We start from the raw sequence: 15,346 nt of genomic DNA, 5'->3' as shown, positions 1-15,346 counted from the left end.
CAGGCTAATGTGGCAGTCTTCTTCTTCAAGTCAGTTCAAGATGGCAGTTCATTAGTGTGTGTGTGTGTGTGTGTGTGTGTGTGTATATAACGTGTATATAATTTGTAAATAAAACAGTGTACACAATTGACAGCATCTCCTGTGTGCGTCTTTGTGATTGCGATAAGTTATATATACCTGTCCTAAAGATGAAATGAAATGGCGTATGGCTTTTAGTGCCGGGAGTGTCCGAGGACATGTTCGGCTCGCCAGGTGCAGGTCTTTTGATTTGACTCCCGTAGGCGACCTGCGCATCGTGATGAGGATGACATGATGATGAAGACAGCACATACACCCAGCCCCCGTGCCAGAGAAATTAACCAATGATGGTTAAAATTCCCGACCCTGCCGGGAATCGAACCCAGGACCCTCTGAACCGAAGGCCAGTACGCTGACCATTCAGCCAACGAGTCGGACGTCCTAAAGATGAGAGGAAAGTATTAAAAGATGAGAAAACAAATATGAAAACTTTTTTCACTGTGGCTTATAAAATAATAGCAGTGCACTGAAAGGTGTGAAAAACACCAGACAACAAATATGAAAACATGTGCAATGGGGGCCAATAAAAATATCAAAGTAGTATTGCAGATCACACTCTTTCTAAAACAAATGTTACTAGAATCCTTTTATTTCGGACCATTGGGTTATTCAACACTATATTCTGGTCACACTCGTAGACAAGACAATGAACTGGAGGTTACACTCAACCAAGTGCAACTGCGGGGAATGACTTCGGCTGCAATTTTGAATTGGACAAAATCTTCAACCAACTCGAGGTATCGAGTTGAAACTCAAAGTTGCGAGTTCCAATATTTGCGACCTCTGCACGTTTAAGATGCGAATGCCTGCCTATTTTTGGCAGATTTTAATTTTGTCTTCACTAGCAAGGAATTTCACAACTTGAGCTTTTCCTTATCCATAACTAGGCTATTATAAGACAAATATGCACCACACTAGTCAACTTCACACAATCATGTTCCTAATTCACATATAGGTTATCACACAACAAATATTGGCAACACTTTACTGTACCACTGTCTGGCTCCATGGCTAAATGGTTAGCATGCTAGCCTTTGGTCACAGGGGTCCCGGGTTTGATTCCCGGCAAGGTCGGGAATTTTAACCATAATTTGCTTATTTTGCTTCTGTATGTGTCATCTTCATCACTATTGCACCCTCATCACGATGCGCAGGTCGCCTACGGGAGTCAAATCATAATTCCTGCACCTGGCGAGCTGAACTTGTCCTCGGACACCCCCAGCACTAAATGCCATATGCCATTTCATACTGTACCACTCAACACAAAATAAATTTCTAACTTATATATGGTAATAACCCAATGGTGGGTAATAGACAAGACTGACATTTTGATAAGATTGTGAATAGAAGAGTGTAGTTTTTAGTTTATTTATGATACACATCAATATCAGGTAAGAGATGTTTAGAACAAAATATGTTGTACAGGTTATAAGAGGACTTGTTAAGAATGTGATTGGTGTTTAATAATTATAAGTAGGTCCAAGAGATACTTGTTAGTTTGAGTAAACCGCTGATGAAGAGGACACTAAGCTCCTTGAAACATGTACGGTGTATTATGTGGTAATAAATAATTAATTAACTTCAAGTATTGAGGAGGCGGATTTCAAATATAACCATGAATTTATTGGAGTAGAGATTGTAGTCAATATGGACCAATACAAAATCAAACCTCTATGGTTAACTTATTATAAATGGAATGCAAAATACAAGCACAAACAGGCTCACTGTGTTATTCAGCAATCTTGCTGTTAATCGGCAAGCAAAACTGAACATTGCTGAGGCTAACGGCTTGCTCCCCGAAGGTGCAACTTATCCTGTGAAGTTCAGAAATGCAAGGCCTTTTCTCGGAGTCACGCAACTGAGGCAAAGGCTCTTACCCGAGTTGGAAATGACATTTCTTTCACGACTGATGACAAATAACATTTTCAGAGTTAGGAAAAATGTGATCACACTAAGCGGTAATGGCAAACATTTGTGATGCAATAAGTGAGGTATTTTTATATAGATTTAATAGGATGAGAATCAGGACTTCGAATTTACGACATGCTAAGTGGGAAAACATGCTAATGAGGAGCACGCTAACAAGGTTTTGCTGTATGTGCAGTGCATCATCATTTTATTGGATGCAATGAATTTTATCTCTGCTGCATGTGAATGGACCAAAGTGCAGACCATTGCCAGTTGCCTTAATAAAGCAGGCTTTTTTCAAGGTAAGATTCTAAATGTTGTTAGATAAGGACACTGTACTTTGTTGGTCTTTTGTATGAAACAAGCTCCGCCATGGTGCAGACTGTAGAACATCAGCCTCTCACTGTTCCGGTGGTTCAATCCCCGATCACTCCACGAGAGGTATGTGCTGGACAAAGCGGAGGTGGGACGTGTTTTCTCTGGGCACTCCAGTTTCCCTGTCATCTTTCATTCCAGCAACACTCTCCACAATCATTTCATTTCATTTGTCATTCACTGATCATTCCCCTGTAATGAAACAAGCCTCACCAGCCAAAACAATTCCTTTCCTCAGCGCTACTTACAGGCTTCATTTATCTCATTCCAGATCTGGTCAGTTGACTTGAAACAGGCTTTGGATTTTCGGTTTCTGTTTAAAATGTTTTTGTTTTGCCAGGGGGTTAATTTGCCTTTTTTTTTTTTTTTTTTTTTTTTTTTTTTTTTTTTTTTTTTTTTTTTTTTTTAGGGGACATGGTGCAACACCCGGTGAAACAAATGCCCCTGTGACAACTAATAATGACGAGAATTGGGGTACTGTACAGAAGAAGTTAGGAAATGTTAACTTGGAAGATTCTGTGTCAATTGACAATGGTCTAGTGACATCAGAAATCCGCGGTATCGATGACGTGGTTGCGGATCATGCTGCAGCTACTGTCCAAGTTAAAGGCAGTGATGAGGAAATTGAATCTGTGGATGAAAAATATCCCCACACTAAATGAAGCTCTCAGTACAATCAATCTGCTCTGAAATGACATGATCACTGTTATTCCTAGCAGTGTATCAAGTGATGTGAACAACTACTTAAACCACAAAGAAAATGTAGTCATTCACAGCAGTAGTACACACACTCGACAAGCATCAATCAAAGACTTTTATAGTAGGAAATGAGATAAAACAAATTTGCATTCTGCATTGGAACTACGGTAATGGACAAGATCGCACTGAGCTGCAATAATAATAATAATAATAATAATAATAATATACATTACTGAAATATTGTTCCCAATTGTTTTCCCATTTCGCAAATCATTTCCCGTATATAGCACTGTCCCGCTTATTATGCATTTAAACCACAGTTCCTTGAAGAGCGTAATAACAGTTTTTTTGTTTGTTTGTGAATAAGGAGAGACAGCAAGCGGTTGGAGGTGAGAAGTATGAATGAGTGAGCATTTTATTCCTTTCTTCTTCCTCTTCTTCTTCTTCTTCTTCTTCTTCTTCTTCTTCTTCTTCTTCTTCTTCTTCCCGTTAACCCAAGTCCCCTCAGCTGATAACCATATAGGTGATGAAAAATATTCCTCCACACCCACCCAGATTACCAAATTTATTTAGAAATACATATGATAAATGGCTGAAAAGGGCAGGGGCTGAGGGGAAGCATAGAGCTTAATTTATGGCAGAAGGGGCAGGTGTCTGGAGGGAGAGAATAATAGTTTATACCAGAGTTTCAAGCGGTGTGAAAGTGAAATGCGTATTCAGTCCTGAGTGCGATGCCCAAAAGTGCAGATTCAATGTTTGGTTAGCTCCTGCCTGTAAATGAGTGAGTAATGCCAGGGGGCACTGAAATGGATGGATGTTCTTTGTTTTTTGTTTTTATTTGCTTAACGTTGCACCAACACAGATAGGTCTTATGGCGACGATGGGATAGGAAAGGCCTAGAAATGGGAAGGAAGCATCCATGGCCTTAATTAAGGTACAGCCCCAGCATTTGCCTGGTGTGAAAATGGGAAATCACGGAAAACCATCTTCAGGGCTGCCGACAGTGGGGTTCGAACCCACTATCTCCTGATGTTATATGTGGCAATTGTAATAAATCTTATCATGTCCTCGATGGTTGGTGGAGAAAGCAATGAGCATGTTGGGGTGGTGGATTTGACAATGATACACACAGGAGCTACGAGTTCTGGTCTGTCTCTGGGAAGGGTAGCGCGGGCTATGCAATGCCTCGATTAAGTTGCGTGTTGTTCTCTGCAGGTATTGAACCGGGGAGGCTGGGATACGTTAGGGCATTTAGAGGTGTGGTGGCACTGGGTGCATTGACCGCATACAAGACGTTCAGGATTGCAATGGGATGTTGTATGTCTATTGTAAGATAAGCAACACTCACAGCGAATGGGCTGTGGTAGAGTTGCACGAGAGGCTTCCGCCTTGTGGTAGTGGGAATGAATTGCAATCCCCGCTCACAAGAACTCTGTCAAGGTCACAAGTGGGAAGGAGTATCCCGACCATATAATTGGGCCCAGCGCTGTTCTTTATACGGAAAGCCTTCATCGCGGAAATTCCTTCCTCGTTGAGTTCCTTGAGAACTGTTTCTTCTGAAATAGCTGGGTATACACCCCAGATCACACAGCTGAATAAGTTATGCGTCGGTGGTGGCGACGGGAAGTGGCTGTGAGAGAGGTTGGAATGGTGTACTAGAACCCAGTTGTGCTGAGCCTATCGACTGAGTTAACTTCGGGCTGCACCCTCTCCACTGACTTTCGAGCCATTTGATGTTGGTCCGATGTCAGCTGTATCCTCCCTCCTCAAATTATAACACAGCAGTATAGTGAAGATTTTGGATGGTGAGCAGAACTTGGCTGTGGGGTTTAAGAAAAGGTAGGAACGAGTGCCTTCTGAAGTTAACTGAAGAGTATGGGGGTTTGAGACAGGGGGACATGTTCCCGATATTGGGAGTTCAGATACAGCAGAGAAGATCGAAGTGTTGGAAGGGCACTCATCTGCCATAGGTTGATCTTCAGCTGTAGAGATGGTCGGAGCTGGTGCCACCGAAGAACCCATGACATGCAGCGGGCTCTGCTTCGTGGGGAAACTGACGAGGTGCATTTTATTGCACCTGTGAATTGTCACATTGGGGGTCTGGAACCTCTAGGAGATACTGAACATAATATGAAGGGTTGGCGTGGGTGAACATCAGAGCTGTGTGATAAGCAACAGCTGTGGTGGTGGTGGAGATCGAGGTGACCAAGTAATGCGGCCAGTATGGGTACGTTGTGAACAAAGATGCTGACTGGTACAGGGGAGCTAGAACAATACTCAGACGAGGAGAAGTGCCTTAAAGTGGAGTTGGGAACTTCAAAGTTATAGGATCAACCCAAGGAGAAATGGCGATTCTACCCTAGAACATAGTTATCAAGAAAAAAATGAGCTGGAAACCTCGAAGTGAGGGGATTAATCCAAAGAAATGGGGATACAACCCTCAATGTGAGGTATTGCATCTAGGCCTGTGAACCGAGGAAAAGAGGCAAAGTCCCGAGGTAAAACCTCATGAAACACTACTTAGTTCGCCTGGCTGATCAGTTTTTCAAGTGGAAATGAACCACTGTGACAGAATTTGGTGTTAAGAGTGCTCGTTGGACTACAGCACTGTAGTTACAACACCAAGAGAAGTGCTCAGTATGACAAAAAATGTTGAGGACTCCTTGTAAAACAGTTATGTATGCAATATAAAGTCTAAGGTGGTGGGCCCAGTCTGCTTGGTCCTTTAGCATAACATACCACTCTCTTACAGTCTTATCTGTCAGAGGATCTGTATGAAACTTTGCATGAAACATACACCGAACCATTACAACAGACTCACTTTTACCAAACTGTAAGACACAAAACACTTTCTGTTCTCTTGGAAATGCCTACTGACACTACTGACTCCTGGCAGGATAATGCACAACTTCATCATGGCATATAATATGAAAGAAACTAGTACATTTTCCTCATTTGTTGACACACTTTTTTCTTCTTGATGTCTTTTGGTTACCGCCCTGCCCATTTCTAAAACCTTGGAGGGACTTATGACATAATATGTAGTGTTTACTAGTTGCTAAGACTTACACTGTGGATGTATTGCCTGAAGATAAACACAATGGAAACTCTAACTTGAAGTATGTGAAGGTTTATGCTCCTGTGACAGCACATTATCATAGCAACATAAATAAACTGTATTAAGCATGATAAAACAATGTAGAGATAAACAAGATCTAGATGTTAATGAGAGATGTGACATTACTAGTAAGATCCATTTAGCCTCAGCAGGATACAAATGTGAAGCATGCAGGACTTCAAGCACAAGCAACAAGCAGGTTAAACAAAGCAGGGTAAGTGCCTCTTCTTCCTTGACAGTCCAAAACAGCAGTGAGCACCAATTCTACAACAGGAAACAGAAAACTAAGTATACAAAATATCAGAACTGACATTGGGCAAAATTGCATTTTATAGAGCGAACAGCTACTATTTATATGTAATTTAGCCATATGTGAAAAAAATAAACAGAGAAAAACATTAATTAGCTTACTTTAGCCATATGTGAAAAACATAACATTGAAAAGTAGTAATTAGTATACTTTAGCCATATGTGAAAAAAAAAAAAAGAAAAGCATTAATTAGCATAATCAAGCAATGTAAATTATCTACAGTATGCAACAGTTTTCACTCTCCTGTAAAGTAACAAATTAAGAGTTTCCATAGTATACATAGGCAGTTGAAATATATAAATTATGTTTTTTATATTCTTGCAGGCATGTGTATGGATATTAAGTACAGTGTAAAGATCCATTTTTATCTAATATCCTTCACTTACAAATACCAGAAGATGTTCCTCCCATCCTCCAAGCAGAATCACTTCAGGAGAAATAATTCTCCACCAACATCTGGCTTCAAATATGGAATTAAGCTGTTCCTCAAGAACTTGCAACTATAGACCCTGCTCAGACACAAGCTGGCATGGATTTATCATGGCATGTTTGAAAGACTACATGGACAACTTGTTCAACTGGGATAAATCTTCCTCACTCCAGTGCAACAGTAGCAATGAGATCCAGATCATACAGCATATTATGAAAGACTGCAAGCTGAATACCTATCAGGAAGATACTAGCAATTTCTATGCTGTCACACAAACAGCTCTTGCATGAATAGAGGAACTCAATATTAAAATCTAGTGCTGATTTTAAATGCAGAGTCATTAAAAAAGAAAAAGAAGAATGAGTACATAGTATTGTATAAATTCCTTGTAGATAGGCCTATACTTTTCTCAAAAACAATTGAATCTATACATATAATGTTCGTTGTAGATATCCACAGAGTTTGTATCTACATGGGAGGTGAATTATAATAGTTTGATACTGAAAAAAAAGAAATCGAGTATGGCTTTTAGTGCCTGGAGTGTCTGAAGACATGTTCGGCTCGCCAGGTGCAGGTCTTTTGATTTGACGCCCGCATGCGACCTGCGTGTCGTGATGAGGATGAAATGATGAAGACAACACATACACCCAGCCCCTGTGCCAACGAAATTGACCAATGATGATTAAAATTCCCGACCCTGCCGGGAATTAAACCCAGAACCCCTGTGATCAAAGGCCAGCACACTAACCATTTAACCATGGAGCCGGACAGTTTGATACTAATTAAAATTAAGTCTGATAAAATATTAACTGCAAGGAAAATACAATACCATGCACTCATTCTTTGTAAGCAACAATACGTTCATAAATAAGTTGAGGATTATATTGTCATTCAGCTAGGGCAGGCAGTCTGAAACAGAATCTCAAGATTTCTCGAGACTAGCGCAAATAACTATAGCTTGCTAGATATGCTGAGAGATTTTGAGAGTGCCGTATCCGTATCGTGCGGTGAGTAACATGCATTAGGCATTGGGCAGAGCTGCAAGTATGCGAGTAGTAAACCATGAGCCTTCTCAATTCCATAAATATGTCTCAACAAGCGACCAGGCTGCTCAATTCTAGTGTGCATCTACAATTGAAGTGGTATTACTTAACCTATAAACCATAACCTATTGTGTCAGTATATGTATTGGTAATACTCTTTTTCAAGACTACTTTGTAAAGCAATGATTTATGTCTTAAAACTCTTGGACTATAAATGTTAGATTAGGTAATTACATCATGACTAGAGGTAATATAGAGTTTTTGTGCTGCACTCATTCGTTAATATGTTCAGAAAGCATTCTTGAAATGAATCTAATGTCATTTCTTCATAGTAATCTTCAGTCTTTTTTGATTTAAACATCCATTTGTTCTCAGGAATGAAACCTGTTTTAGCTGATCCTACATGACAAACAACTAATCAGCTCCCCTTTCCCACAGGCACGTTCAGACTCCCATTTCTGGCTGAATCCTGCCAAGTATACTTCACGGTATGGTTCTGACTGATCCACATTTCATCTAGGTAAAATATAGGACGAGTGTCATCTGATTGTCTAATGGTGTGCATAGTGCACAAGAACTTCAATCTTGCAGCAACTACATCACTTCGTTCCATAAGGAACTACAACTTATGAATTTCATGTTGGTTCTGTATTGACAATATCAATAAATTCAATCTTATAAAAGAATTTTATGAATGAGTCCACCTACTCAATACCTGTCTTGTTATAGTAAAAAAAAAATTAAAACAACAGGGCATGGTTCAGCCTATCATATTTGGCCAGCTTCAGCTGCTATAAAATTAAGCTGTACACTTTAAAAAAGTGAGTGTCACTACAAAGGTACATGTTAAAAGAACATATTAAAAAACATATAAAAACTACACATTGATTTTGCAATAAAAATATCCACTTTAATGGGTGTTGAATTGCTGATTGTAAGATGGAGAATGTTCAAATGGTTTCTTTTTATCAAATCAAATGACCAATGTAAAGAAGTTACTGAAATAAAATACTGGCATGATGATGTGTGCCGGTCGTGATGAGACTGGAAGTGTTTGAGTTTAAGGATCATGACAAGCCTTGGGGTAATCGCTATGTTTTTGTTCTTAACTTAATTTAAATTCAATGTAACCTTTTCCTTTTAGGAGTTTACCCCAGACATTGGCATTCGCTAATATGTTCGTCAAAATGACAGCTTTACAGTTAGTCATTATTCTTTTGTTTTGGAGGCCTCCTGTAGTTCAGTGTCCCTCGATGTATGTTAGATTATTATCTGCTCCATACCAGAAGTGTTTTTGGTATGGGAGCAATTTAACTTAGACCCTACATCAAGTTTTATCATTCCCTTTTTCTATACTGATATTATAAAGAGGAAACATTTGTATGTTTGTTTGTAAAGAATAGACTCAAAAACAACTGAACTGATTTTAAAAATGTCCTCACCTACAGAAAGCTACATTGCCAGTGAGTAACATGGGCTGTATTCTATTTTCAAAACAATTCGAGGTGGAGGGCACGGGGGGGGGTATAAAAATAATATGCAAATATAGGCAAAATATCGAATTTGTCGTATAAGGACGAGACAAAGCTCAATTTAATCCTCTTGACGCAAAGAACGAAACTCGGTAAGCCCCATGGATTCAACAATGATAAAGGTGTTTTAATTTAGTTGTATTTTTGATTATTGTATTTAGGCTGAAGATGCCCTTAATTGAGGGCGAAACATGTCCCATGTAACTAAGAATTTAATTATGTAACAACTATACGTGATAATATAAGTATTGAATAGGTGGAATAAATTAAAACACCTTTATCATTGTTGAACTGTTAAATTTTCAATACGGACCTAAAATGAGGTTTATAACATGTAATAAGCCCCATGGACCCGAAAACCCTGTTTTAAGGCCATAAAACCAACCGTTACGGAGATATTGGCACCACACTACCCCTGCTCTAGGAATCGGATAAAAGAAATGAACTGCCGTAACCATGGTAACGTCAGCTCCAGGCTTCTAGAGCAGCGAGGTTATGCATGTACGTTTGGGCATAGCTACCAACCAAAATTGGTACACATAAGACTTACTATCTGGAAAAAATATACTGTTGTGTAAGGCACTCATTGGACTCCTTTGGGCGGGAATGGAAAAGGGGTGAAGAATAAAAATCTTACTACATATAAAAATAGATGTATGTGTGTGTGTAAACGACATATCTCCTCCTAAACTACTGGAGCAATTTCAACCAAACTTAGTAAACATATGACTTACTATCAGGAGACGAGCACTGTGGGGGTAAGCCATCCCTGGCGCCCTTAAGAGAGGGGAGGGTCAGGGGGTTAGTTATAAAAATAATCGAGAATAGTATCAAATTCATAGTTTTCGGTGTCGCTGAGTTAAAAAGTAATACTCCAGAATTTTTTGAAGTCCAAGTTCAGCCCCCTTTTAGGTGGGGAGCGAATGGGGGTGAGATATAGAAATCATTAAAAACAGTTTCGAATCCATAGATTTCAGGGTCTCTGAGATGAATAGTAATACTCTGGATTTTTTACAGGTCCAAGTGGGGGGGGCAAAGGGGGTGAGATATAAAAATAATTGAAAAACTATATATAAAATATTATGTTCTCTTCTTTTTACTATATATAAAAATGGATGTATGTGTGTGTGTGGGTGTGTGTGTGTGGGTGTGTAAATGACACAACTCCTCCTAATCCACTGGAGCAATTTCACCAAACATAGTACACTTATCAATTAGTATCAGGAGACAAACCGCGTGCGGGTAAGAGACCCCTAGCACCCTTATGGGCAGGGGACGAGCGGGGTGGTATAAAAATAATCTAGAATAATATCAAATCCATAGTTTTTGTGGTCGCTGAAATGAATAATGACACCCCGAATTTTTTAAAGTTCACGTTCAGCCCCCTTTGGGGTGAGGGTAAAGGGGGGAGTGAGATATAAAAATAATCGAATGCAGTGTCGAATCTACAGTTTTCGGGGTCACTGAGATGAATGGTGACAATCCAGATTTTTTATCTCTTAGGGTGGGGGGGGGGGGGGTGGGGGGCGAGAGGGGGACAGTCTCATTGACAGTTGAAATCCTGTACATCGTATTACATCGTATCTATAGTGCGATGGCTAAATACATATAGTTATCACTTATTAATTTTTGACAGGATCAAATACTTCCCAGTCGATTCGAGCTTCCATAAGGACGAAGTTTTACTCGAAAATTAAATATTCTAAAACTTGAAATCAAACACATCTAAATAATTCTAAAACTACATTATAGATCGTAACATATCAATCTGCAAGTCCAAAAGGAATTCTATAAAACTTCACTTCACACATAACTAACTGGTAATGCAAATCTTAAAGGGAAATATTCAGAAACCATCCGGGCAATGCCGGGTATTACAGCTAGTCATTTAATATTGTAGTATGCAATCCTGTAAGCCACTAATATTTCTTTTAAATTAAGTGAATTTCTTTGGTGCTTGTAATTGCTCCTGTTTCAAGTCTAATTTTGTTTTGTTTGATATGTGTTTTGAATTACTTTTGCTGGTAACACATGCCGGCCAACCTACATTCATTGAAAATGTATTTACATCGCCAACTTACTTACAGTGTAAATGTTTTAATTTGTCATAATTTCGTACGTTTTCATGTCATTCTGATCTTTATTTTGTTAGTAAAATTTTGATTTTAAAGGGTGACCCCCGTTCATTTTTCTTTCCCTACAACGTCGAGTAACCATTTACCCTCTTAGGGATCCTAGCCGCCTTCCTGCGTACTTCACTAGCTGTCATGTTGGTTTACCTGTTTGTTTTCACTTCTAGCAACTTGCATCTCCAAACCTTACGATGGTTGCAACTGTTGTTCTGATATTTTTATGTCTTTTGCTTCATTCTCATCAATATTTTATTATTATGTATTATCATAATTTAATGTAGCCTCTGACGAGGTTACTCCTATACCTTTCTTGTATCATAATATAGTCTATTTTGTACCTTTCATTATTAATTCTAGATTTCCAAGTATATCTCCACCTTTTTACTGTTTTCAGAAAATAAACGCTGAGAAAATACGCGATAGTGCTAAACAGTTTAATGCAGATGATATTCAGAGTGATGGGTAGGTTCTGAGATGCAATGTTTGTGATATATCAGTAATTGATCAAAAACACCAACATAATCACGTTATGCAGCATATAGATAGCGCAAAACATATGAAGAATAAGGAACTGCAATGTACGCAGTAAGGGTGGATTCAAATTCAAGTATGTTTGGTGTTTTTTTTTTTTTTTCTTCTGAAACAGCAAAGACATTTGTAGCATGTGGTATCCCTCTTTCCAAACTTAACAACATTATTATGAAGACATATATGCAGAAATACACTGACTGACAGAGCAAATGCAACACCAAGAAGGAGTGGTCAGAAATTTTTTCCAATTGCAGGGTAGACTGACGTCACTGAGGTATGCTCAAGATGTGAAATGCGCCGCTGTGCTGCGCACGTAGCGAACGATAAATGGGACACGGCGTTGGCGAATGGCCCACTTCGTACCGTGATTTCTCAGCCGACAGTCATTGTAGAACGTGTTGTTGTGTGCCACAGGACACGTGTATAGCTAAGAATGCCAGGCCGCCGTCAACGGAGGCATTTCCAGCAGACAGACGACTTTACGAGGGGTATGGTGATCGGGCTGAGAAGGGCAGGTTGGTCGCTTCGTCAAATCGCAGCCGATACCCATAGGGATGTGTCCATGGTGCAGCGCCTGTGGCGAAGATGGTTGGCGCAGGGACATGTGGCACGTGCGAGGGGTCCAGGCGCAGCCCGAGTGACGTCAGCACGCGAGGATCGGCGCATCCGCCGCCAAGCGGTGGCAGCCCCGCACGCCACGTCAACCGCTATTCTTCAGCATGTGCAAGACACCCTGGCTGTTCCAATATCGACCAGAACAATTTCCTGTCGATTGGTTGAAGGAGGCCTGCACTCCCGGCGTCCGCTCAGAAGACTACCATTGACTCCACAGCATAGACGTGCACGCCTGGCATGGTGCCGGGCTAGAGCGACTTGGATGAGGGAATGGCGGAACGTCGTGTTCTCCGATGAGTCACGCTTCTGTTCTGTCAGTGATAGTCACCGCAGACGAGTGTGGCGTCGGCGTGGAGAAAGGTCAAATCCGGCAGTAACTGTGGAGCGCCCTACCGCTAGACAACGCGGCATCATGGTTTGGGGCGCTATTGTGTATGATTCCACGTCACCTCTAGTGCGTATTCAAGGCACGTTAAATGCCCACCGCTACGTGCAGCATGTGCTGCGGCCGGTGGCACTCCTGTACCTTCAGGGGCTGCCCAATGCTCTGTTTCAGCAGGATAATGCCCGCCCACACACTGCTCGCATCTCCCAACAGGCTCTACGAGGTGTACAGATGCTTCCATGGCCAGCGTACTCTCCGGATCTCTCACCAATCGAACACGTGTGGGATCTCATTGGACGCCGTTTGCAAACTCTGCCCCAGCCTCGTACGGACGACCAACTGTGGCAAATGGTTGACAGAGAATGGAGAACCATCCCTCAGGACACCATCCGCACTCTTATTGACTCTGTACCTCGACGTGTTTCTGCGTGCATCGCCGCTCGCGGTGATCCTACATCCTACTGAGTCGATGCCGTGCGCATTGTGTAACCTGCATATCGGTTTGAAATAAACATCAATTATTCGTCCGTGCCATCTCTGTTTTTTCCCCAACTTTCATCCCTTTCGAACCACTCCTTCTTGGTGTTGCATTTGCTCTGTCAGTCAGTGTATATTGGGAAGTCTGTTCTAGATGAGAGCATGTTATGAAAATCATATCTTCAGCCTTTGCAATGAAAAAAAAAAAAAAAATGACAACAGATCAGGCAAGTAATAGATGAAAATCCAGTATACTTGAAGAAAATCAAGAATATTTGATGAAACCAGTGCAGGCAAACCAGATATATTCTAGACATTTTAATAGCACCCCTAAATGGACAGCAAGTGAAACCCACACAGTTGAAAATGCAGTTTATGAATTAAACCAACAATGCCAGTGTGGTGCAAAGTTTAAATGATGCATGTATTGTATTGTGGCCTAAAAGAATACAGTATCAACAAGTGTGGCTAGTACTTAACGGACCAAGCATTTTACAAGTTATCGGCATTTGCCAACCTGAAACCTATGTACTATAGCTCTCTTAATGACATATTGAAAAAAATGGGTGACTTCTAATAATCTTCTTGCTATTTTCCAAATCTAAAAAGAAAAGAGAAATGGAAGATGAATATTTAATATCTCTGCACAGCTAAAGTGGAACAAAAATGCATGAGAAGTGACAATCGGCAATATAATCTTATACATTGCCGCAGAAAGTTTGTCAAGGTCCTTAGAGTCAAATGCTTCCAGTCTCATCATGGCCAACACACAACAACATACCAGTATTTTATTTGAGTGACGTTCTTGACACTGGTCATTTGATTTGAAAAGAAGAAACCACTTGAACATTCTCCATCTTGCAATCAGCAATTCAGCGTCCATTAAAGTGGATATTCTTATTGCAAAATCAATGTGTAGTTTTAATATCCTTCTGCTGCTCTTCCCACACCTGTGATGTCGTGGGTGCAAACTGTGTCGCACATGGAGATTTGGCCCTGCTTTACGGCTGGATGCCCTTCCTGATGCCAATGCTATCTAGAGGGATCTAATCACTATTGCATGTTTCTGTGGTGGTTGGTAGTGTAGTGTGTTGTGTGAATATGAGGAGGAGCACATTGGGACAAACACAAACATCCAGTCCCTGAGCCAGAAGAACTAATCAGACGCAGTTAAAATCCCCGACCCAGCCGGGAATCAAACCCACGACCCTCTGAACCGAAGGCCTCAATGCTGATCATTCAGCCAGGAAGTCGGACCAATGTGTAGTTTTAATATGTTTTTAATATGTTCTTTTAACACGTATCTCTGTAATGACACTCACTTTTTTAAAAGTGTATAGCTTAATTTTGATAGCAGCTGAAGATGGCTAAATATGACGGGCTGAAACATGTCCTGACATTTTAAATAAATTTTTACTGTAACAAGACAGGTATTGAATAGGTGGACCCATTAATAACATTCTTTTATAAGAATTGAATTTATGTATACCATAATGAATTTTTTGTCTGTCTTGTGTTTTTCTGCACCTGAATCCCAGCTGTTTGAGTATTCATTTAGTGGATGAAACTGAACCACTGTAAGTTAATTTTCCCTTAAGTGAAGATGTTAATTTCTTAGCTGTTGGGAAATCTCATTTACCGTAAAATTAAAAAATTGCACATCGCACAATGTGTTTTTCGAAATCGTCTAACTTTGTCAGCCTTTTAGGAATA

At 40.3% G+C, this 15,346-nt stretch overlaps 1 protein-coding gene across 4 annotated transcripts in view; it reads right to left on the bottom strand.

The window, feature by feature from the left end:
- Nucleotides 1–15,346, bottom strand: part of LOC136856926 (probable peptidoglycan muropeptide transporter SLC46) — a 221,821-nt gene that overhangs the window by 53,094 nt on the left and 153,381 nt on the right. For 2 of the 4 annotated variants that reach the window (XR_010858474.2, XM_067135184.2), the window contains exon 8: nt 6,401–6,442. The exons of 1 other annotated variant lie outside the window; for it this stretch is intronic. Coding sequence is in view for 1 of the 3 variants with exons in the window: in XM_067135184.2 (XP_066991285.2) it covers nt 6,401–6,442 (42 nt within the window). In the remaining 2 variants the exon portion in view is untranslated. Of the gene's footprint in view, nt 1–6,304; nt 6,443–15,346 lie in introns of all 4 variants that reach the window. One more of the 4 variants, XR_010858475.2, reaches the window with a different exon arrangement.

Source organism: Anabrus simplex, chromosome 1 (genome assembly GCF_040414725.1).
Source record: "Anabrus simplex isolate iqAnaSimp1 chromosome 1, ASM4041472v1, whole genome shotgun sequence".
Classification (NCBI taxonomy): domain Eukaryota; kingdom Metazoa; phylum Arthropoda; class Insecta; order Orthoptera; family Tettigoniidae; genus Anabrus; species Anabrus simplex.
Note: the sequence above shows the minus strand (reverse complement) of the source record. Positions and strands in the feature narration are given on the sequence as shown.